Source organism: Neolamprologus multifasciatus, chromosome 3 (assembly GCF_963576455.1).
Source record: "Neolamprologus multifasciatus chromosome 3, fNeoMul1.2, whole genome shotgun sequence".
Classification (NCBI taxonomy): domain Eukaryota; kingdom Metazoa; phylum Chordata; class Actinopteri; order Cichliformes; family Cichlidae; genus Neolamprologus; species Neolamprologus multifasciatus.
Window position 1 is genome coordinate 38,864,887 of NC_140441.1, and position 22,504 is coordinate 38,887,390.

Sequence of the window (22,504 nt, forward strand, 5' to 3'; positions counted from 1 at the left end):
GTAAAGAATACTGTTATATGGGATCAAAATAACATTCCATGTTCAAACAATCCTAATGTACAAACAATGCACTTTGGACTAAAAGTGGTCTATGTCTTATAAATTTGGAATTTTTTTGTCGTATTTAGAAATAAAATCTTGTATGCTTCAGCACAATTGCTGTCCTCTCCAGCTGCGCTACCTTTAAGTTAAGTGCTTTGCTCAAGGGATGTTAAAGTGTGGCACCAAATCCACAGTGGAAGTCTCTAATTATGTAATGAAATTGGAAGACATAGGTCTCTTTTAGCTCATAATCGATTATTTTGTGTATTACATACAGCACAAGAAGGCAGAACATTAGAAAACTTTCAGTCTTTCATTTCATTCTCTCCACATTATTATTATGTCCCTTTGTGTCCATATTAATGCCTTTGCTCCTTTTTATGTCTCATTGACCACATCATAAATTTAGTAAGCAGTTGTTTCTGAAGAAATCATTGTCATCTCTCTTGCAGCCTTTGTTTGGTTTTGGTTTTCATTTTATTATCTAAAGCTTTCCTCATTAGTCCGTTTATAGACACTGAACCTCTCAAATTTGACATCTCTGAACCAGTATTGCATAACTTTTATCTACATCCCATTCTGCAATGTCTGTATGACAGCTGGAAATTATTGAGATTTTCACGTGAGCCGATCTTAAGCCCTCTTGAGACTCATCTGCTATCAATGTTTTGTTTTCATTTTATTTTTTTATGATCTTACCTAATAATAATAATCACCAAAAATCTTCAAATTAGGTACTTCCGTCATGAGTTCTGGTTGGAACGCAGAATGGGAACTGAACACTTTGTCACTGACTTTTTCATCCCTTCTATCCCATTTTCAACATTCACAGGGAGCAGTTAGAGGCTCATGCAGTAATTCATATTATTTGACAGTGCTCACTCTATCGCTTCATTTAAACCTCAACTTGTCTATCGCGTCCACGTCACCATCCCCCATCATCATCCAAGCCTCCATCATTGTAGGTAGCGGTAGACTTTAAAGCAATGATTGCCAGAGTCAGCCACTACAACGTGTCCATCTGAAGTCAGAGCCAGACCTTGGGGTCCATAAAGAGGGTCTGCTGATGTGTTGATATAGGACAGGAAGGAGCCACTGCCATCAAACACCTGAAAATGTCGAAGATATGTATTATTTATATATAAAAACCTTACACAGTAGGGCTTTCATATATAAAAGGTTCATATTTTAACGTTTTACCTGTATTCTGCTATTGCCCCAGTCAGCTACAATGATGTTCCCATTAATATCCACCGCTACACCAGTGGGAGCATTGAACTGGCCGTTTCCTTCCCCATTTGAACCAAATTTCAGTACAAGCTCTCCTTCAAGCGTGAAAACCTAATCAGAGAAATAATGATAAAGATATATTATTTTGAATCCTCTGAAACCATACTTGGACTTGACATGAAATATTAGCTTGTTTTACCATAACATTGCACTAAAACTATCCTTTAAGCTCAGTAAACTGCTGTACCTTAACAGAGTGGTTATGGAAGTCTGTCACAATGATTTCATTGTTTTTGTTCACTGCTGCAAAGTGTGGACCTTTAGGAAAGAAAAACAGGAACAAAAAAATAGGTTGTACATTGTACAACAAACAATGTATTTTCAATTAGCTTTAGCCTCTTTTAACACTTTCAATTCGCAAGTATTTTAGAGAAAGGTAACACTGGTATTTGTATATCTGAATAGTTTTTGAAGTCTCTTAGAATGAAAAGAAAAAGGGGAAAAAAGAAAAGAAAAAACAAAATGTACAATATTTTACAGTTAAAGGTGATTTAAATGTCATAGGGTTAAACTTTAAACAGAATTTCAAGTGCACTCAGTTCTTAAATCAATTTTCAGACTTAGCAAGTTAATTATTCAACTGCCAACCATCACCTAAGTACTTTTATTAGCGCATGTAAACCTTCTGAGGTCATCAGTGATAACTACAACCCTAGCCTCAAAGCCTGGGACAAACAAGAAATGCAAGTTAAAATGTTGTTTGTTCCCTTATTGCCAAAAGTTGTGGGGTAAATGTTTTAACCCTCTCAGATCTAAGCCATCGGTGGTGATTGTTCCAATCCTTATCTTTTAGGATGTATCATTTTCATTGTTTTGGCAGTCAGGGGACAAAAGGGTACGCAATCTAATTGCTCTAACTGACTATTTATATTTCTTATACTTTGTGCTGGTCACCAAAAAATGGGGTTAGGGCAGCTAGTACTGCTTTCATTACCAGTGATGACTCAGACCTCATGGGGTTAAAAATATCAATGTTTTCTATATAGTACTAACTTTTTAAAGAGCCGTTAATCTCAAGACAATCCAGAATTAAACATTTTCTCTTCATATATTTGCCTTTTCTTCTTTATATATATTTATTCTTTAATGAACAGCCCATAGTAGATTTTTGGGAATTAAATTACGTGAAATAATATAATTTAGTCCACATTACCTGCAAACTGCTTGTCACCATTGCCCCTGCTTCCAAACTTGGTAATAAGCTTTCCAGTCAGCTGAAAGATGAAGACAGTACAAGCTTTGTTGTCAACCACAATAACATGACCGTCTTGGTCCACAGACACGCCCTTTGGTCCCATGAGTCTGCCAGAGCCAAGTTTTGCCTGGTGAACAACAAATACAAGCAATAAGATTGCTGCATAGATCAACAACACTGAAAACATTAGAATGAGGGTTTGTTTGCAATAAAGTACAATACCCCTTCAACCCTGACATATCAGCACACATACCTTGAATTTGCCCTCACAGGAGAAAATGCTGACCCACTTATTGTCGTAGTCAGCAATAATGATGTCACCACTGGGGTGCACGGCTACACCAGTCGGACGCTGTAGCTGACCTGGCGATCGTCCCCGCACTCCAAAACGATTCTTGAATTCTCCCTCATTGCTGAAAATCTGGACATATATACATTGTTTAACTTTCCATATAAATTTGGGGTTTTTATATGAACCCTGCAGCTTTTCGAAGGCCATACCTGGACACACTGATTGTTGCTGTCAGCGATCAGTATCCTACCATTGGAAGAGGCAGCTACTCCTTGAAGATTGGTGAACTCTCCTTTATTCCTTCCCTTTGTTCCTGAATAGTGCAAAATATGATTTTAAATTCCATTATACATAGAAATGTTTTCATAAACAACTGAGACACTAACCTTTTGCATGAAGCTTCAATTTGAGTTCAAGTTTCCTTGAACATACATTTGGACTAGACCTACCCCCTCAAGCACAATGGATTGTGTTTTCTATTTTAAAAAGAAGGCTCGTTTGTGTAAATTTTGTTGAAAGTAAAAGGTGAAAATTCATGTTTTCTTTTTGTGTTACTGACTTTGAAGAAAGGCTTTCTATGGGAAGACCATTTCACATTTACCTAAGTTTTGAAAGAATTGAAACGAGGTCTAAAAGACTAAAACTGGGCATTTCACCTTTATCATTTTAGCTGAATATCAAAGTCGTCTTCAACATGTTTTCAACAACGTTTTGCTTGTTGGATTGATAGGATGATACAGGGAGGCAATTATATTTTTTACAGTCAGACACTATGGGATGATGTTAACTGTCTCAAACCCTGTCCTTTTTGTTGAAATGACTTGTTTATTTGTGGGAAGATTCATATTGTTTTATTGTTCTTGCTATTACAAATTAATTTGGATTATTCTGAAACAAAAATGTTCATATGTGTGGTGCAATTCCAGGTCAAATTTATGAAGTGTTTAAGGTAGGAGAATCTGAGATTAGCTATGATGTCAATACTAGAATTATTCTGACAGTCCCATCATACTTGTGTGCTAAGATAAAAAAACAAAACAATACTACAATACTGACAATTTGGTGAATCTGAGCTTTTAAAATTCACAATGCATTACTTTAGTCCCTTCATAAACTGTAACATAAAACAAGTAACAGACACTGGAATCAGCCAGATGAAAATTCCACCATGTTGGAAAAAATGATGCATATGATGGGGAGAAATAAGCCCAAATTGACTGAAGCATTAAAAAGGCCTTTCAGTGTCACAAAAATGAGGATATATTAACTTTTAAAAAGCAAGTGTACAATATCCTAGCCTGTCTGTACGATTCGTTTCTTCCAGCTAAATGTCTCACCGATCCTAAAAATGAGGTCGTCCTCAATGGGGTTCTGAGTTTTGCGCCGTGGGGTACCAAGGGCACTGCTGGCCCTCTTTGAGCCTTTCTTCTTCTGACCAGGTGACTTTCCTCGTCTCTTTGCTCCTTCAGATGAGCCAGTCGACGGCGTAGCATTGGCTGCTGAGTTGGTTGCCGTTGTTGTAGAGGGAGAAACCTGGAGAGAGAGCAAAAAGGGAAACACAATACACAGTAACTATGAAGGTTATATGGTTTTTGTTTGGAAAGCTTCCTACATCCTTTGCCAAAGTCAATGTATCGATGAATTTAGGGTAAGCTCAATCAAATAAATTTAGGTTTTATAATTGCTTAAGTCATGTTGCTTGAATCATTGTTGCTCAAGAACTCTGAACTTCAAGAGACAAGCACGACGTGGTCAACAATATGAGATTTTCTGTGTTGTGTGAGGACATTAGCACAAAGTTTTGCAGTGAGATTGGACATATTTGAATGCAAGTTTTGTTTGATGGGAAGAGAATTAACAACCTCTTAGGTTTAGGCAAAAGTACTTGACTAGGCCTTCATAACAATAGTTAAAAAGTGAGTGTCAGATTCCTCTTAGTAATGTCATAAGCTGATGTTTCAGGTCCTGATGTCCAGTGTCCTTCAGCACAGATGCTAAAGGACACTGGACATGAATGAGCCGTACATAGGCTGTTGGTGTATATCACAGTTGATAGTAAAGGAATTTAGACATTATTTGCCAAATGGACAGTAGAAATTCACTAATATTGAAAGAAAGATCCACCTACGTCTAGTTCAGCCTCTAGAGTCTTGGTGACAGTCAGTTTGAAGGGACTTCCTTTGATGTGCTGGTCGTACAAACGGAGAGCCAGTGAGAAGTCACCCTCCTTTGGCACCGTGTACACAAATTCATATGTCCCGTTCTTGTGGTCCACTATCTCACCATCTACTATGCTGCCGTCTGGTGTGAATACCTACATCGACACATCATAACGTTTTGTCACTGTTTGCATTGAAGTGTGAACACAGAGTAGTACTTAATTTTATGGAGTTTAGGTGTAGAATGAACCTCAGCAGAGAGGATCGCATTTCCACTCTTGCAGGCTCCCCCTGACTTGTCTCTTGTTACAATAGTAACAGAGGCAGGATGCCCAACAATGCATTGCTCAAGACCTGCACCCATGGCTTCGCTCTGGCTTGCCACCGCACTGAGGATGAGAAGAAAGACGAGTGTTAATGAAATGGCATTAAATCCAAAACCACAGGGTTCAATATGTTTCATCATCATTGAAATGCCCCAAAACCCCATCCGACTGTGTCGGCCATATAATATATAATTCCTCAGCTGCATCTTCTTCGGTGCCTTATACCAACACAGTGCAGAGCAGTTACCTGAACTCTGCTTTTACAGAGTTTGTTATCTTGTTAATAGTTTTATATCGTCACTGCGTACGACTCTGGATACTGTAGCTCCTCTGACAAAAAAAGACTTAAATCAGAATTTATTGCCTTCCTGGTATAACTTTCAAAAATGCACCTTAAAGCAGATAGCTGATAAGCTGGGGTGCTTAATAATCTTTAATAATTTAGATGATGACAATTTAGCCTGGAAAAACAGTTTGTTGTTCTCTAAAAAAAAAGACCTTCATACAGCTAAAACATCTTGCTATTTATCACTGATTGGAATACTTTGGTATACAGCGGATTTTATAGATTGCTCTTATTTTCCTCAGAGTCAGTTGAGGCTGTCTGCAAAACTTGGGCCAAATTGGGTCATGCAAAAAGGCAATGTTCCCAAGCACAGCAGCAAATGTACAACAGAATGGCTGTAAATGAAAAGGATCAAGGTGATGCAATGGCCCATTTCAGTCTTCAGCCAGACTGAAATCCTGTGGTGGGACCTTATAGGGAGCTGTGCATAAATGATACAAACAAGTCTCAATGAGCTTCTCTGATTTTAGGATTAGGCTTAAAACCTTTTAAGTTTTACACTGCAGTAGGTCTAGGCTGCTGGGGTGTTCCCATGATGCACTGAGTGTTTCTGTTTTGTTTTTTTCCACTCACCTTTTTTATTCACTATGTGTTTACACACCACTCTGCATGTAATCATTAGTTAGTATTAATCTCTGGCTCTCTTCCACAGTCATAACCAGTTATGGCAGATGGCTGACCCTCTCTAAGCCTGCTTCTGCCAGAGGTTTCTTCCTGTTAAAAGGCAGTTTTTCCTTTCCATTTCCTTCCCCTATGCTTGCTCATACTCAAAAGCCTGACTTTTGGATTTATTCTGTTTTTCTATATTATTGTAGGATCTTTACTTTACAATATAAATTGCTTTGAGGCAGTTGTTATTGTGATTTGGCATTAAATAAGTAAAACTGAGTTGAAATTGATTTGAATTGTCTCACCTGGTTGTAACAATAGTCCCCAGGTTGTGTATGGACTTCCTCAGCCCATCTGTCTCCATCACCAGATCCAGCTGGTCGTTCTCTTCCGGCTGGCATGGCAAACCAAGACCAGCAAGCTCACCCAGCCTCTCCCACAGCTCTCGTTCCACCTGCAGGCTCGCCACACAGGGATCTCCAGCCAGAGCCTCCTCTGCCTGAGTACAGGTGGCTGTGATGTCTCCCTCTCCCCGTAGAAGGCTGTCTATCTGGGCTTGGAGAACCTGGAGACAGAAAAAGAAAAGTTTCATTAGACTGTTTCAAACTTTTTCTTTTGATTTGTTTTATTTAAAAAAGTATACCAGTGACTGAGGAGGTTGTACTTTTACCAAAGAATCAAAGGAAAATTGAACAAACTCTGTTCACCTTCTGTTTGAGTCCGTATGTAACTTCCAGCTCCATCAGCAGTACACTCTTTCGAACATCCAGCTGCTTGTGTAAGTCCTCGAAGCTCGATTGAATGTCCTCTTCAATGGAAGCCCTCTGATTGGTCAGCTGCTGGTGGATCTCTTTAACAAAGGACAGTACATCTGAAATCTGAGGAAGTCTAGAGAGGACACGCACAAAAGAGAAAGGCAGTTACATATCTATTTTGCAAAACAACAATAGCAAGCTTTCTTTATGCTACATTTATGTTGTTAAATGTTTGCATATGCAACCTGTAACTTTAATTGAGAAAGATTAATAACATGTTATTGTTAATGTCAAGATTTTATAGCCTGGTAAATAATTTGTACTGTATTTTGCTCACTGTCCACCAGATGTCAGCATCTCTTCTTTCCTCCAGCCACTGTCTGTTAATAGTTACTTGTGACTGAGTTATATTAAGTATGCCTACATTATACTTTAACTGAATATGTCAGTTGTTATGCAACTTGTTCTCCACAGCAAATAAATTTGTACCTGTTGGAACTACAAGAATTAAATGCTTTTTTCCAATTTTACAAAATGCAAAATGTGACTTTTAGTATTTTAAGCGCAATTTGAATGTGGGACCTTACTACTCCCTGTTTACTAATAATTCCATACATGAATGGATGGGTATTTTCAATATAAATACTTAGTAACTTCTTTAACTTTCTACCCAAGCCCGTATGTATTTTAAGAAATCTTTTGACTATCTCATTCCCACAGTAGCATTTAAATTAAATTCCAGAGATTATTTGTCTTTCTTGAGAAAAGTCATTGGCCCAGACACAGTGTCACTCTTCTAATTTATTCTTCTATCTTTTTTTTTTTCTTAACAAATGTGAGGCATTTAGGGAACATCTGTGTTTTGCTGCAACAAACAATCAATGAGCATTGCCCAAGTGACTCTTAAATGAATCTTGCTTAATGAGAGAGCCCTCTCCTGGTCTTTGGGAATTACTAACAAATATACAATATATAAAAATAATAAAATCCTGATAAACTCCAGCTGATATTTATCATTGGCTTACTTCTGCAGTTTATAATATATATATTTTTTTAAAAGTAATTCAGCATTAAAATTTTTGGAGGGGTTTTGTGTGTGTTTTTGTTGATAAATGGAAAATAGCACCACTGAACAACAGTTTAACAGAAGGGTTTATTGGGGGCACAGATTAATGGACTGAATAAAGTTTCTTAATGTTGTATCAAGTATTTCAACCTGTACCTGTCCTGAACAGTGCCCAGTCTTTCCTGCAGGTTGTTGCGGTGCTGCTCGAGGGCCTGGCTGAGGGCCACCTTAGGGTGTTCTGCATGGTTGGGAAGACAGTCCTCACACAGAGCGCACTTGCAGGAAGAGCAGTACAAGTCAGCAACCTGCAAATTGAAAGGTTTACGTGAACGGAGGAAAGAGGAGAGAGAAGCTACACTATTAAGAATTGAATGCCCCATGATAACCTAGATATATTGTTTGTCTTTAGTTTAGTCTCATTGTTGCACAGTTGCTAATCAGTAACTGGATTAAATAGGAACAACATATAGATAACATGGATTAGGCTTTGGGCTTACACTTTGCAGTACATGATTCAGTCATTTCTATATGTATGACTGAATCTGAATCTGAAAATACATGTTACAGAAATTCCCGGAGGAACCCACCCAAGGGATTGATAAAGTTTTATCTAATCTCTAATGTGAATTCAGAATTTACTGTTGAGAACCATAACTTGCTCATATCTGTCCTATAAACTTGTGTTTATGCATCATATTTCTTAACAGTGCACAGTTTTATTTTCTGTTATAGTCACTTAAACTGTCCAAGAAATAGCAGCACACATACCTCCTGTAAAACTGCAACTTTTTAAACCTTCTAGTTTGTAGACAACCTGCTCTACTTAATGAGCTACAGCCAGTGTAAGAGTCCAGTCTTTACTAAGTATGTAATTGGTTCCATTGGTCTGTTTATCTGGCCGTGTTTTAGCAGGCTAGTTGCCACAGTTTTCAAGATATCATGTTCAAATTTAGTCTGATGGTAGATACCAATAAAGGCTCAAGCTGATTTTATTTTTTGCTGAAAATCAGTTCAAGGTCACACCAAAAGTGAAAATCAGTAAAAATGTTATATTACCCCCAATTTTTTTATGGCTCATCTTCAAACTTTACAGGTATAGCCTGTACTAGGCCTTGGGCGACATGAGTACCTAGGATGGCTAAGCATTTGACTTAGACCTTCATTGTTAGTGCCAAAGGTCAAAGTTGACATAGAAGAGAAGATTTAAAGAAACTATATTGAGTGTGATATATACACAATGAAAGGGCATAGAGTGTGCTGTACCATACACTTTTTTTGCAATACTATTCCATACGATATTACAATGAAACCATAGAGTTTTGTAGAATCACGAACTGCGTAAAAATATAAAAATATATGTTAAAATCTCGAGTTTTTACATGATAAAAACCAATGATTTTTGCAGATTCTGCTCCCACCATGTGGGCAAAGGTAGTAAAATACACTGTTTTAGTATGCAATGCTTCAAGGCCATAGGTCAAAGGTCTGGGTCACACGAATCAAGAAAAACCCTGGGGGACCTAGAAACTTTCTTTGTTTGAGCTCTTTAAAAAAAAAATACAGTATTACTTGAATTCACAATGACACAAAAGATTAATACGCTTTACTAAATTTCCATATGAATAATGCTAACATCAGCATAAACGATCTACAAAAACTCCTGATGTCATCAGCACACATAATCTGTGAAAACATCCGATATTCAAGTTAAATGGCGTTTGAATTATTCTCATTTTGTTCATATAGGCATATACTACCAAACCCAAGTCCGAAAAAATCAAAGAGTTATCGTTTGTTTGTGTAAAACTCGAGACGCTTGTCATGTGTTGTAGGTAGATGTCCTATCTTTGGCTTCAGTTTCAGTTTAGCTGGCAGGGACAGTCTATATTGGAGGTAATAAAAATAAATAAATATGGATTGAATATAAAAATAAATAAGGATTATAATATGGAGGTTAAGCATAAACATAAATGGATATGAACAGAATTACAGGCGAGGCATAACTTTGTATGGTATTGGAAGACTTCTGGTTTCCTTTTGTACCACTGATGTTTAACAGAAACGTTTATTCTTAGCCAACTGAAATTTACCTCCAAGGTTTAAGCTGATTTTGGCTTTGTGCGATATGTGGACAAGTTTTTGCTTGCTTTCATGTCACTTTTCACATGTAGTTCAGAACATTTGCACACCTATTGAATACCTACCTTCCCTGCATGTTGTGGGCAGGCGTTTTTGCCAGGTGGAGCCTCCAGGACGGTGCACTCCTCACTGCTGCTATCTGGGGAGTGTTGGTGGGCCTCCATCTGCAAGTGGCAGCCTGGTGAGGGTAAACCTCCAAACACACCCCTTTTTCCACTCTGCAGCCAGGGGAAGGGGCTTTATGTTCCGATACAAGGTTCCAGATGTATTTTTGTACTGTTTGTCTTTGTAAGCTCCTTGTCTCACCCTTTTATTCCATTGTGTATTCAACATAAAAAGGATCAAATGTTCATATGAACTCCTTGTGATAACTCTTGGCGGATGCTAGATCTCTGGAAAAGCACATCAACATTTCACACGCAAAGAAGAATGCCAGAAATCCAGATGCAGGTTTGGTTTTTCTGTAATTTCAGGGCACAGTAATCCAGGCTTGTGAGCTTGTAGTCAATGAAACTTGGCATAGGTTATTCCACTATGGGGGGAAAGAGTGTCCAGGTGTCCACATTTAGGTACATATCCCATTTAAAACATCTTTCTGCTTCCATGTGTTGTTTCTTCAAGCACATAAACCGAGTGAATGAAAGTAGTCAATCCTCTTTAGGTCTTATTGGGTGAAAAGCAATGAACTATGGTGTTAATTTGATTCACATAGGGTTCAAGCTGAGGGCAAATCACACTGTGTCCTGCAGAAATGAGACAGAGAGAGGGATGAGGATTAGTTGGAAAAGCAGATAAACACGGAGACAAGAGAGATTATTTACTTAAGCTTCGAACTCTTGACTGTGTTCCTTCATACTTTGTCATTTTGCCTTTGTCTCAGTCTTAAGATTAAATCAGGTAGATTAAATTTGATTAATAAATGTGGGTTATAATGGCAGCACGGTGGCACGGCGGTTAGCACTGTTGCCAGACAGCAAGAAGGTCATGAGTTCAATGAGTTCTGTGTGGGGTTTGCATGTTCTCCCCGTGCTTGCGTGGGTTCTCCCTGGGTACGCCCGACGCCCTCCCACAGTCCAAAGATATGCAGTTAATGTGGATTGATCAATCTAAATTGCCCATAAGTGTGAATGTGAGTGCGAATGGTTGTCAGTCTCTGTGTGTTAGCCCTGCGACAAACTGGCGACCTGTCCAAGGTGTACCCTGCCTCTCGCCCTGTGACTGCTGGGATAGGCTCCAGTGTCACCCTAAAAAGGATAAATGGAAGCGAATGGATGGATGAGTTAAAGTACCTCAAATTGTTGTTCTTCTCGCTGCGACTAAATGAAAAACCTTTATGGCATTAGGAAAACTGTACTTCCATGGGTAATGAGTGTGCGATGCCTTTTATCTTTTCAGGCATTCACGGAATCACAAAATCCTGCAGTTACTTGACCAAGTGTCATGTATGAGTTTCCCTCTGAATGAACCAGCCAGTGATCTGCTTTTACTGGCCATAAAGTGGAGCTGAGTTGTCTTGGTTACAGTCTGCAAACACGCTATAGGACAAAGCAAATTCGGTCAGAATGAAAGTAATTAAAAAAAAAAAAAAGTTATTTCTCATGCTCCCAAAGTTTCTTTTCTATATTTTCATTTCAGAAATTGTATCTAATCACAAGCAACAGTATAGAGTGCTTTTCTTTTAAAGAGCACCAAGCAGCAATGTCACCAGTTTAAAAATGAAACATAAGAAGTTCCAAAAACTGCAGTTCCTCCAGTGGCCACTTGAGCCTGTCTCCATATGTGAGCTAAATTACCATTTTATTCCATTAAAACGTCTGGTATGAAATACATCATTGGTCTCTGTAGCTAATTCCCCCTTTATGACAACTAAAAGATACAATTTATATATAACTCAGCAGTTTAGCCTGTTGATGGTATAAAGTAAGGGCCAACTTACTTATAAAGTAATTATCGGCCAGAGCAGATAGTTGTCTGCTCAGTTTCACCTGCTCTGAGCTGAGTCACTGAATTTGACTTCTCAACCATGTTTGAGACATTGGTCCCTTTCAAAGCATTTTTAATGCTATTTTCTGACAAATAATATTTGTTGTGAGGAACTAGTTTCCAATCAGTTTTGGCTAGCTGACTGACAATTATCCAGGCTAGTGAGTTTGTAGTCAATGAAACTTGGCATATGTTATTCCATTATATTCACTGAACTACACTTCGTAACTGTGTTTGTAACTTATAAAATTCATTATTCGTTGGATCTGATAACATTTGTTTTTTCTTTGTTTTACTTAATTTCTTAGATTTGTGTTACAGATAGATTGTATAATGTTTTTTAGGAAAAACAAATATTGGTAAACTGTAAAATTATTTCTACATGTAAATCAAATTTGACATATTTGATTTACATGTAGATAAAAGTGGTTTAAATTGTCTTGTCTAGCCAGCTTGGTCCTCTTTCTGGCCTTTCTTAATGTTAGCTAATGAATCAAGCTTTAGTACTGTCGGCTTTGTTTGGCATAGTCTCGCTTTAATATTTAGATATGACGCTGTTTGATTTATGTTGATATTTCCTGGCTTTAAGTTGCTCTTAAATTGGATTGGATTCCATATTTCAAATGCATTTAATTAATGCTGCGTTTGAGAGGTTTTACGAGAGGTAACATACAGTGGGGCAAAAAAGTATTTAGTCAGCCACCGATTGTGCAAGTTCCCCCACTTAAAATGATGACAGAGGTCAGTAATTTGCACCAGAGGTACACTTCAACTGTGAGAGACAGAATGTGAAAAAAAAATCCATGAATTCACATGGTAGGATTTGTAAAGAATTTATTCGTAAATCAGGGTGGAAAATAAGTATTTGGTCACCTCAAACAAGGAAAATCCCTGGCTCTCACAGACCTGTAACGTCTTCTGTAAGAAGCTTTTCTGTCCCCCACTCGTTACCTGTATGAATGGCACCTGTTTGACCTCATCATCTGTATAAAAGACACCTGTCCACAGCCTCAACCAGTCAGACTCCAAACTCCGCCATGGCCAAGACCAAAGAGCTTTCGAAGGACACCAGGAAAAGAATTGTAGACCTGCACCAGACTGGGAAGAGTGAATCTACAATAGGCAAGCAGCTTGGTGTGAAAAAATCAACTGTGGGAGCAATCATCAGAAAATGGAAGACATACAAGACCACTGATAATCTCCCTCGATCTGGGGCTCCACGCAAGATCTCATCCCGTGGGGTCAAAATGATCATGAGAACGGTGAGCAAAGATCCCAGAACCACACGGGGGGACCTGGTGAATGACCTGCAGAGAGCTGGACCAAAGTAACAAAGGTCACCATCAGTAACACACTACAACGGCAGGGAATCAAATCCCGCAGTGCCAGACGTGTTCCGCTGCTGAAGCCAGTGCATGTCCAGGCCCGTCTGAAGTTTGCCAGAGAGCACATGGATGATACAGCAGAGGATTGGGAGAATGTCATGTGGTCAGATGAAACCAAAGTAGAACTTTTTGGTATAAACTCAACTCGTCGTGTTTGGAGGAAGAAGAATACTGAGTTGCATCCCAAGAACACCATACCTACTGTGAAGCATGGGGGTGGAAACATCATGCTATGGGGCTGTTTTTCTGCCAAGGGGACAGGACGACTGATCCGTGTTAAGGACAGAATGAATGGGGCCAAGTATCGTGAGATTTTGAGCCAAAACCTCCTTCCATCAGTGAGAACTTTGAAGATGAAACGAGGCTGGGTCTTCCAACATGACAATGATCCAAAACACACCGCCCGGGCAACAAAGGAGTGGCTCCGTAAGAAGCATTTGAAAGTCCTGGAGTGGCCTAGCCAGTCTCCAGACCTCAACCCCATAGAAAATCTGTGGCGGGAGTTGAAAGTCCGTGTTGCTCGGCGACAGCCCCAAAACATCACTGCTCTTGAGAAGATCTGCATGGAGGAATGGGCCAAAATACCAGCTACTGTGTGTGCAAACCTGGTAAAGACCTATAGTAAACGTTTGACCTCTGTTATTGCCAACAAAGGTTATGTTACAAAGTATTGAGTTGTATTTTTGTTATTGACCAAATACTTATTTTCCACCCTGATTTACGAATAAATTCTTTACAAATCCTACCATGTGAATTCATGGATTTTTTTTTTTTCACATTCTGTCTCTCACAGTTGAAGTGTACCTCTGGTGCAAATTACTGACCTCTGTCATCATTTTAAGTGGGGGAACTTGCACAATCGGTGGCTGACTAAATACTTTTTTGCCCCACTGTACATGTCCACTGGTTTATTGTTAAAATGCTACTATTTGCCTCTAATAACTCTTCCAACTTTCCAGGGAACTGCTAATTAATATCGACAAAGTTTTTCCAGTTGCCAATATAAACGTGTGTTTATAGTACTATGTGTACTAGCTGGAAAAAATACACAAATGCTGATATATTCACTTGAAAAAGAGGGTTTTTTCACAGGACTCTATGTTGTCTGGTGAAAAACTCTTTTAAAATGACACTGCATGATTCAGCACATTAAAGAACCATGACTTTATCAGTCTCTCACATTGTTGTGGAGGAATTATGGCCGCTCTTCTTTACACGTTTTATGTCTTTACAACATTGCCTCAGCTGTTTGAGGTTTGCTAGAGTTCATCTATGCACAGCTCCCTTAATGTCCCACCACTGCATTTCAGTCAGGGTGACATCTGGACGTGAGTAGGCCATTGCAGCATCTTGGTTCTTTTCTTTTTCAGCCATTCTGCTAAACATTCACTTGTGTGCTTGGGATAATTTTCCTTTTGCATGACCCAATTTGGACCATGGCTTCACATGGACTTGGACTTGGTAAAATGGACTGGTTCTTATATAGCGCTTTTCTACTCTGTCTGAGCACTCAAAGCGCTTTATACAACTAATTCATTCACCCAATCACACCCATTCACACAAGCACTTTTTTCTGACCTAAGTGCTAAGTAGTCTAGCATTCATACACATTCACACTCCGATGGATGCATCGGAGAGCAACGCGGGGTTAGTATCTTGCCCAAGGATATTTGGCATGCAGACTGGAGCAGCCTGGGATCGAACCACCAACCTTCTGGTTAGTGGCTGACCTGCTCTGCCACCTGAGCTACACCCACCCCAGCTATTTGACGACTATCAAAATTTCAGTTTTATAGAGGTGTTGATAAGCAGTTAACCCCATGCATTTGATTGGCTGCACCTGGTTGTTACTCACCCTCTATCATGTAAACATAATGCATTAAAGGTGGGTTTAATATTTCACCTGACTGGATAGCCTCCCAAATGGTACGGTACATCAAGCTTAACCTGTAGAGGAAGCCCATGGACAGATGCCACAAACAGGAGGATGACTGCATGTTGTTGCTTGTTGGACCACTAGGAACAGCAAATGTGGTGTAAAATACTATGAAGAGCTTCTGGAAGCAGTAATGTAGGTCAACAAAATGTCTTCAAAGTGATGGAGAACAGAGAGGGAGCCGGGTGGGGAGGGAGGTTCTGGTTTCCATAGTAACAGGCTGCATAGGACTGGGGTGAGGGGGTTCACCAGCTAGGAGGAAATACACCAAAAAGTGAAGCAATCATGTCCTCTATAATCCCAGAAATTTAGTCTAAATTTAGCTGGCAGTGTGCTGAGAGCTGCAATGATTATGGCGCGGTTCACAAAGTGTTCCAGGTCTGTTTTTTTGATAAAAATTATTTGTTTTTGCTTTTGCTTTTTACTATCATGTTAAAGTCACAGAGATGGTGGTAATAATGCTGAATCAGTGTGAACGCCTAAAATAGACTTTTAGCTATGGTCCCACAACTGATAGAAAAAAGCTCAATTTGTTCCTCTGAAAATGAAGAAAAAAACATTAATCTGTCAGTTCTTTAAAAACAACAACACTTTAACTAAATACACACTACCAGTGCACAGTGCACTGTATACATAAAACAGGAAACCCCATAACAGATGCAGGATCACTGCCTGTGGGTTAAGGGGGCATCTAATGAAACATATTAAGTGTTTCATATGCAAGGATTAAAATAACTTTACATTTACAATACTAACTACTGTGTGTATACTCTACACCACTGCAAATAAATCAAAATACAATAAAAATAAAATTAATGTCATATTTTGTTACACATGTGAAGAATAACTAATTGTGTGCTTTTGTGAACAGTAAATGTTGTTTTTGCATTAATAATTGTGTTCTTAATTATAGTTTGCAAATGTTTTTGATTTTTCTTTTTTTTCTCTTTCTTGTAAATTTAACATTTTTCTTTAATTGCTAGAATTAAAGAAAATAAACTCACTTGACTTTTTAATAAAAGTAAGTGAAATTACCATATTACTATGAATTAACATGTATGTAAATAAAAACAGGTAAGTGTAAAAGCCATAAATAATATCATTTTTTTTCCCTTTTTTTTATTTTTTATTCCCTTTCCCTTCCTTCCTCTCCCTCTCCTTTTTACATAAAATATAATTACATTAGATAAACAATCATATATAAGAGAAAATGTTGTTTTTATGTTTTCAGTTTTAAGTAATTGGCTGCTTTTCTTTTGCTGTAAATCCATGTAGATTTAAACTAGTTGACAAAACAAGGTTATGAGCAGTGCTGTTTTTGGAAGCCTGACTGTTTTCCTTCTCTCTTTGTGTCTGGTGTCTAGGTTTAGGTGTCTTTGCTCAGCCAAAGCATATACACTCCCATATCTGTGTGTAAAATATAAAAAGGAATATTTTCATGAATAATTCATAAAGAGGAGGGATTATGGTTACGAGTTCTCTGTGATCTTGTATATAATCCTGTTTTAACGCCTCCTCCCCCAGAAAACACGACCTCGACTGATGTGAAAGCAACCTTACACAGACAAGCTCACACTTTATGTCTGTCTGAAACACACACACAAACGTGGCACATTGAAGGAAATTATTATTATTTCCCTTCTTTCCACTCTTCTCTCTTCTCAGTCCTTCTTTGCTCTACAATGCTTTTGCTGTGTTTGGGTGTTTGTGTGCACTTGTGTGTGGTGGCTGCCTGTAACTGTCACAGTGCAAAGAGACAATCGAACCCTTTCTCTCTGTTTTGTTTTCTTTCCTCGCAGATTCATAAAGAAGAGTCGGCGATCCATCAATGCTTTGAATGTATCTGCACGTTCTCCCATACACGGGTTCACACTGATGTCTGTGTTTAATCTTCTCACACTATTTTGAGGAATAGCTACACTATATTGCTCAGATCTATATCAGCTACAAGTCAAACCCATCCACAATTCCAGCTGGTAAATTTCACACAGGATGCTATATAAGTTGCTTTAACCTGCCCACAGTTGCTGTTGGTGCACATCTGCAAGCTGCTTTCAACCCACCTCCATTTCAGCTCCTAGTGTTTATGTTTTATGGGGCGACCGTGGCTCAAGAGTTGGGAGTTTGCCTTGTAACCGGAAGGTTGCTACCGGGCGCCAGTGTTCGGCAGCCTCGCCTCTGTCAGTGCGCCCCAGGGTGGCTGTGGCTACAATGTAGATTGCCATCACCAGTGTGTGAATGGGTGAATGACTGGATGTGTAAAGCGCTATACAAATACGGGCCATGTTTTGTCATGCTGTTCATCTCCCTGCTTCTGCTTTTCCCTGTATCTTAATGAATGGGCCGGGAACTCCCAGCAAATGTAAATTACTGCAGAAGAAAATCATCGTCATCTTTTGATCACAGTGGTCTAGAACTGAGATATTTTCTCGTCGTTCCCCACTTTAGTAGAGGTACAGCACTATTAAAGTCTAAATAATGCAACTAAAAACCCAAAATATATCTATCATGGACAGTTTCATTGTAAAAGTAATTCTGTAGGAGTCACTTTGCTCTCTTCAAAGAGATTATAAACAGTAACATCAACAATGTAGTAGTTCATCGATCTCACAGTTCATCACTATTCACAGGTTATTGCCTGTAAATAAATGTAACCTTAACTTTGACCTTGGCTTTGGGTGAAGACCTATTAGGTGATCATTGTGTGCAAGTTTCACCAAAATCTGACAAATACTGTAGGAGGAATAATGATTCTTGTGAACTGTGGAAGGACGGATGCCTCACCTCAATGGTTCTTTGGCCAGATGAGCTCAAACTGCTGTTAACTCATCTGCATTCACAGTCTTACCATTTAAAGCTAAATTGTGATCAACTTGGACCGCTCACTGTCTATAAACTAAATATGCTGATAAAGCATCTACAGTGTCAGGGGTTAAAAGTTCATGCTCAAGTCCAAAAATCTGCAGTTCCTCTATGGACCACTAGAGGCTCCAAACATGAGTAGATCTCCATAGACAGCTCTGTTAAAATTCCATGTGTACATCAGAAATATTTACAGCCTGCTACAAAGAATGCTTTCGTCTGTGTGTTTCTCTAGTTTCTCTCTTTATGGAAGCTGTACAAATTTTGTATAGCTTCCATAAACTTTTGTTTGCAAGTTTGTTTGTTTTTAATAGCTTATTTGTTTGGATTGTGTTGAGGCTTAAAGTTAGAAGTAAGGCGACTCTAAGGCTACGTCCACACGTACCCGGGTATTTTTGAAAACGCAGATTTTTCTATGCGTTTGCACCTTCCGTCCACACGTAAACGGCGTTTTTGGTCACCGAAAACTGAGATTTTTAAAAACTCCGACCAGGGTGGATATTTTTGAAAACTCTGTTTTTGTATTTACGTGTGGACGAGAAAAACGGAGAAAATGCAGAAAACGCAGCATCAAAGGTGTGCGCATTTTTTGACGTCACACTGTGCGCCACATTATTGTTTCGGTGAAATGAATTTCTACAATACTGTTACTGTTAATTGTACTCTCTGCAGTGTTTAAATGTTTACATATACACACACAGTTACTGTCCCTCCACACATACGACTCGGTTCTGCTTCTATGTCCCAGCTTTGTCTACTTTTTCCCACCCAGGCTTCTAGACTTCTGATTGGCCAACATTTCTGCACGTTAGGAATATATCGCCACCTGTTGCTTTGGCATGTTCCTAGCAGCGTTTTCCTTCATTTCTGCCTTTACGTGTGGACGGGATTATTTTTTAAAATGAAAACGGAAAATCTCCGGGTATTCAAAAATACCCGTGTACGTGTGGACGTAGCCTAAGTTACTGCTTGGCATTCAAGAGATTTATGGAGGACATAGAAGGATGGAAGTGAATGATTCAGTGCAGTAACTCCAAAGGAAGAAACTGAAACTCTTAACTAATTACATATATATGAACATTTTATAAGCTAACAGCACGCGCCGAATGGAAAAGTCATCATTTAAATCAGAAATAGTAAGTAATCAAAGTTGTTGTATTCATTAAAAGATAGACATCACAGGCACCTGACATAGTAATACATTAATTTCACTTGATTTTGAATGCCGGTTAAACAAAAGTCTGGTTATTACAAACAAAATACTTTGATTTAATTAGAGAGAGACTTACATCATGTTGGCTCAGCAGAGCAGCGTCCATTAGAGGATTGTGAGATTTCTTTCGAAGTCAAAAGAAAAAAAAAAAAAACATCCTGCCTGCAGCCTGAGAAACGTACCAGTGGAACCAGTTTCTGAAGAGCTTGCCAGTAAATATACAGTGTGGCATCACACACATACACACAGAGTCAGGTAATCTGATCTGTCTCCCTTTGTATTCCCGTGGGAATGTTTCTGTTTTTCTCTTTGTTTTAATCACTCCTCTGTCTCTTCTATCTTGTAATTACCTTTTTCTTTTTCCATGGTTTCTATTGAAAATGTTTTATCACTTCATCTATTTATTTGTCTTTGTAGGCTTTTTTAATTTTGTGCCCAGTTTACAGATTTCATCAAAGCACCTCTTTTTCACTATCTTTATGCTAGTTTGCAATTTGCACTTCTTCGTGCATTTTTTTTCTTTTTATAGTCAATTTTCTGTTTTTGTTTCTTAGTTTTCTGGCTCCTTCTCTCATCTTGTTTTTCTTTAAAGTTGTTCTTTATCTCGTCATAGTCATCCGGTCTTTGCTGTGACCCAGCGTGTCACTCTGCACTCAGCTAGGATAGACTATATTGGATGAGCTATTAAGTAAATTGATGATTAGTAATCATTTTGACGTGTTTTCTAGTAGCTTTGCTCCTTCTTTAGTAATTTGTAGTTCATCCAGTTCATCCTGCAGACATATATTTTCATGCTTGTCACTACTGACCATGTGGTCATAACATACTTGAACTCAAACACTTAAGCTCAGTTATCAGGGTTAGATTGTCCTGGATACGACCATTTACAAAACCTCTAACTATTTAGTTACAAACTTAAATGTAACACAATAACTGTGATGATAATGAAGTCCTGGTCCATCCTTAATGTTTTGTGACTCTTATTTATTTTGTTCGCCTTTGCAGTGATTTTGCATCTTTTAATGCTCGTCTTATCTCATATATTTTATTTCTCTTCTTGTTTCATGTCCTCTGCAGTATTTTTGCTTCTCTTCTTTGTAGCATTTTGCCTCTGTTCTGGTCGCTGGTGTGTCTGTGTAGTGATTTACGGTTTTTGTTTCCTATTCAGGGGGTTTTTTTCTGTGTGGACATGATTTTTGTGTGTGTGAAATCTGTCGTGGTCGTTTTGTGTGTCATTGTAGCTGTTTTGCATCTTTTCATGCTAATTTTCTGTCTCTTTATAGTAATTTTACAATGTTTCTTTTATTTTCATTTTATAAATCTTTGTGTTTTTTATAATGTTAGATTTTTATCTTGGTGTTGGATAAGCAGAAGAGAATAGTCAGATGTGTCTTGTCTTTTTAATTTACTATCTCTTTATATTTGTTATTTGTTTGTTGAATGTTTGCATCTGTTAAAAGTTATTTAGCATCTCTTTAGTGATTTTTTCAGTTGTTTTTCTTCTTTCAGAGTACTTTTTTATTCCTTTGCATATGGTTTTTTTTTTTGCATTTTTGATTGCTTTGCTTCGCTTTGTGGTGACTCCATGCATCTTTGGGGAGATTTTGCACATTTTTAACTGTTGCATTTCTTTTGCAGTCGGTTTGATTTTCTTTGTAGTTTTGTGTCTGTTATTTTGTTTTGCTTTTAACTTTCAGTTTTGGGTCTCTTTGCAGCGATTTTGTGCCTTTGTGCCATCTTCTCTTCATCTCTGTGGTCAGTTTATTTTTTGTAGTCACTCGACTGACTTTAAATGAAGAAACATTAACTTCAAACATCAAACAAGCTCTGACCTGCTGCTCCCTGCCCCTGCTGTCTGTTTGCTAATCCATCCATATCTGTATGTGTTTGTCTGTTTATATGTGGCTGTAGAAATGAAAGCAGATCAGCCCAGTTTTGGTTCACAGGAGTGACGTACCTACTGTTACTGTTAGCACTCAGGATGCTAACCTGCATTTACAGGCCTGGCAACACACACACACACACAAACACATACGCACTCACACACACACAGGCTTGTATGTGCTTTAAAGCTGATCAGTTTGTTCCTGCATTCATTCATTCATTCAGTCCTCCACCTTCATCCATCTGCAGTCTGTCCATCCTCCCCTCTTCCCTCTCTCTCTCCCTATCAAGAAAACACAGCATGCTACAGCTGCTGCTGCTGCTGTCATCCTCACACATTCCTCCACCCATCAATCATCCAGCCACCCATCTGTCCGCGCAGTCGTCCGTCTGTCCTCTCATCTTGGAAATTAAAGAGAGCACTCACCATGATTTCCTCAGACGCAGCCGATCACTGCTGTCTGTTCTCCAGCCTGAAGCCATCGCGTCACGAGAGCGTCTTGTTTGCTGCCTGTCCTCTTAGTGTGTGTGTGTGTGGGAGGGGGAGGATATCATCGTCACGGCAACACCAGCAGCTTGCAGCAGCAGCACCACCACCACACGGAGGAGGGAGGGGATGAAGAGGAGGGGAAGAGGAGGAACGCACCAAACAGTCATCTTTGCAGCATCCACCAATCAGGAGCGAGATGGAGAGTACAGGGCAGAGGTGATTGGCTGTTCTGTTAGTCAGTTATTCAGTGGCAGCGAGGGAGGCTCTCTCTCTCCCTTTATCTCTGTGTCTCTCTCCCTCTGATCAACCTTTAATTCACTCAAAATTGTTTTAGAAAAATACGTTTAACAGAATTGTGTTTTTAATCAAATATTAAATTAAAGAGAAGTCAAGTTTTGCTGGTTTTATTTATTCATCATATATTCTAATTATCATGTTTTTTTATGTGTTTATTTCTGTCTGGTTCATTATGTAAGTTTCTGCCTTAATGCAAATATCTAATGAGTCAATCACACAGCAGCAACGCAATGAT

General features: G+C 38.7%; 1 protein-coding gene across 1 annotated transcript; it reads right to left on the reverse strand.

The window, feature by feature from the left end:
* Positions 1 to 856: 856 nt before the first annotated feature.
* LOC146523091 (tripartite motif-containing protein 2-like) lies at positions 857 to 22,092 on the reverse strand. Its single transcript, XM_085154641.1, has 14 exons — positions 21,910 to 22,092; positions 10,285 to 10,962; positions 8,237 to 8,385; positions 6,967 to 7,147; positions 6,565 to 6,824; positions 5,229 to 5,367; positions 4,948 to 5,133; positions 4,157 to 4,352; positions 3,029 to 3,132; positions 2,781 to 2,948; positions 2,486 to 2,654; positions 1,520 to 1,590; positions 1,243 to 1,383; positions 857 to 1,151 (listed from the first exon to the last, which is right to left on the reverse strand). Exons 2-14 carry the CDS (start codon positions 10,381 to 10,383, stop codon positions 999 to 1,001), a joined length of 2,016 nt encoding a protein of 671 aa, XP_085010767.1. The 5' UTR covers positions 10,384 to 10,962; positions 21,910 to 22,092; the 3' UTR covers positions 857 to 998.
* Between the last annotated feature and the right edge of the window lie 412 nt (positions 22,093 to 22,504).

What these genes read in the sequence shown, in the direction of transcription:
- LOC146523091 (XM_085154641.1), bottom strand. Translation starts at nt 10,383, where the DNA reads ATGGAGGCCCACCAACACTCCCCAGATAGCAGCAGTGAGGAGTGCACC. An exon ending in CATACGGACTCAAACAGAAG is followed by an intron (nt 6,825 to 6,966) that starts GTGAACAGAGTT and finishes TTCTGTCTCCAG; the next exon opens with GTTCTCCAAGCCCAGATAGA. An exon ending in GCAACAATCAGTGTGTCCAG is followed by an intron (nt 2,949 to 3,028) that starts GTATGGCCTTCG and finishes ATATATGTCCAG; the next exon opens with ATTTTCAGCAATGAGGGAGA.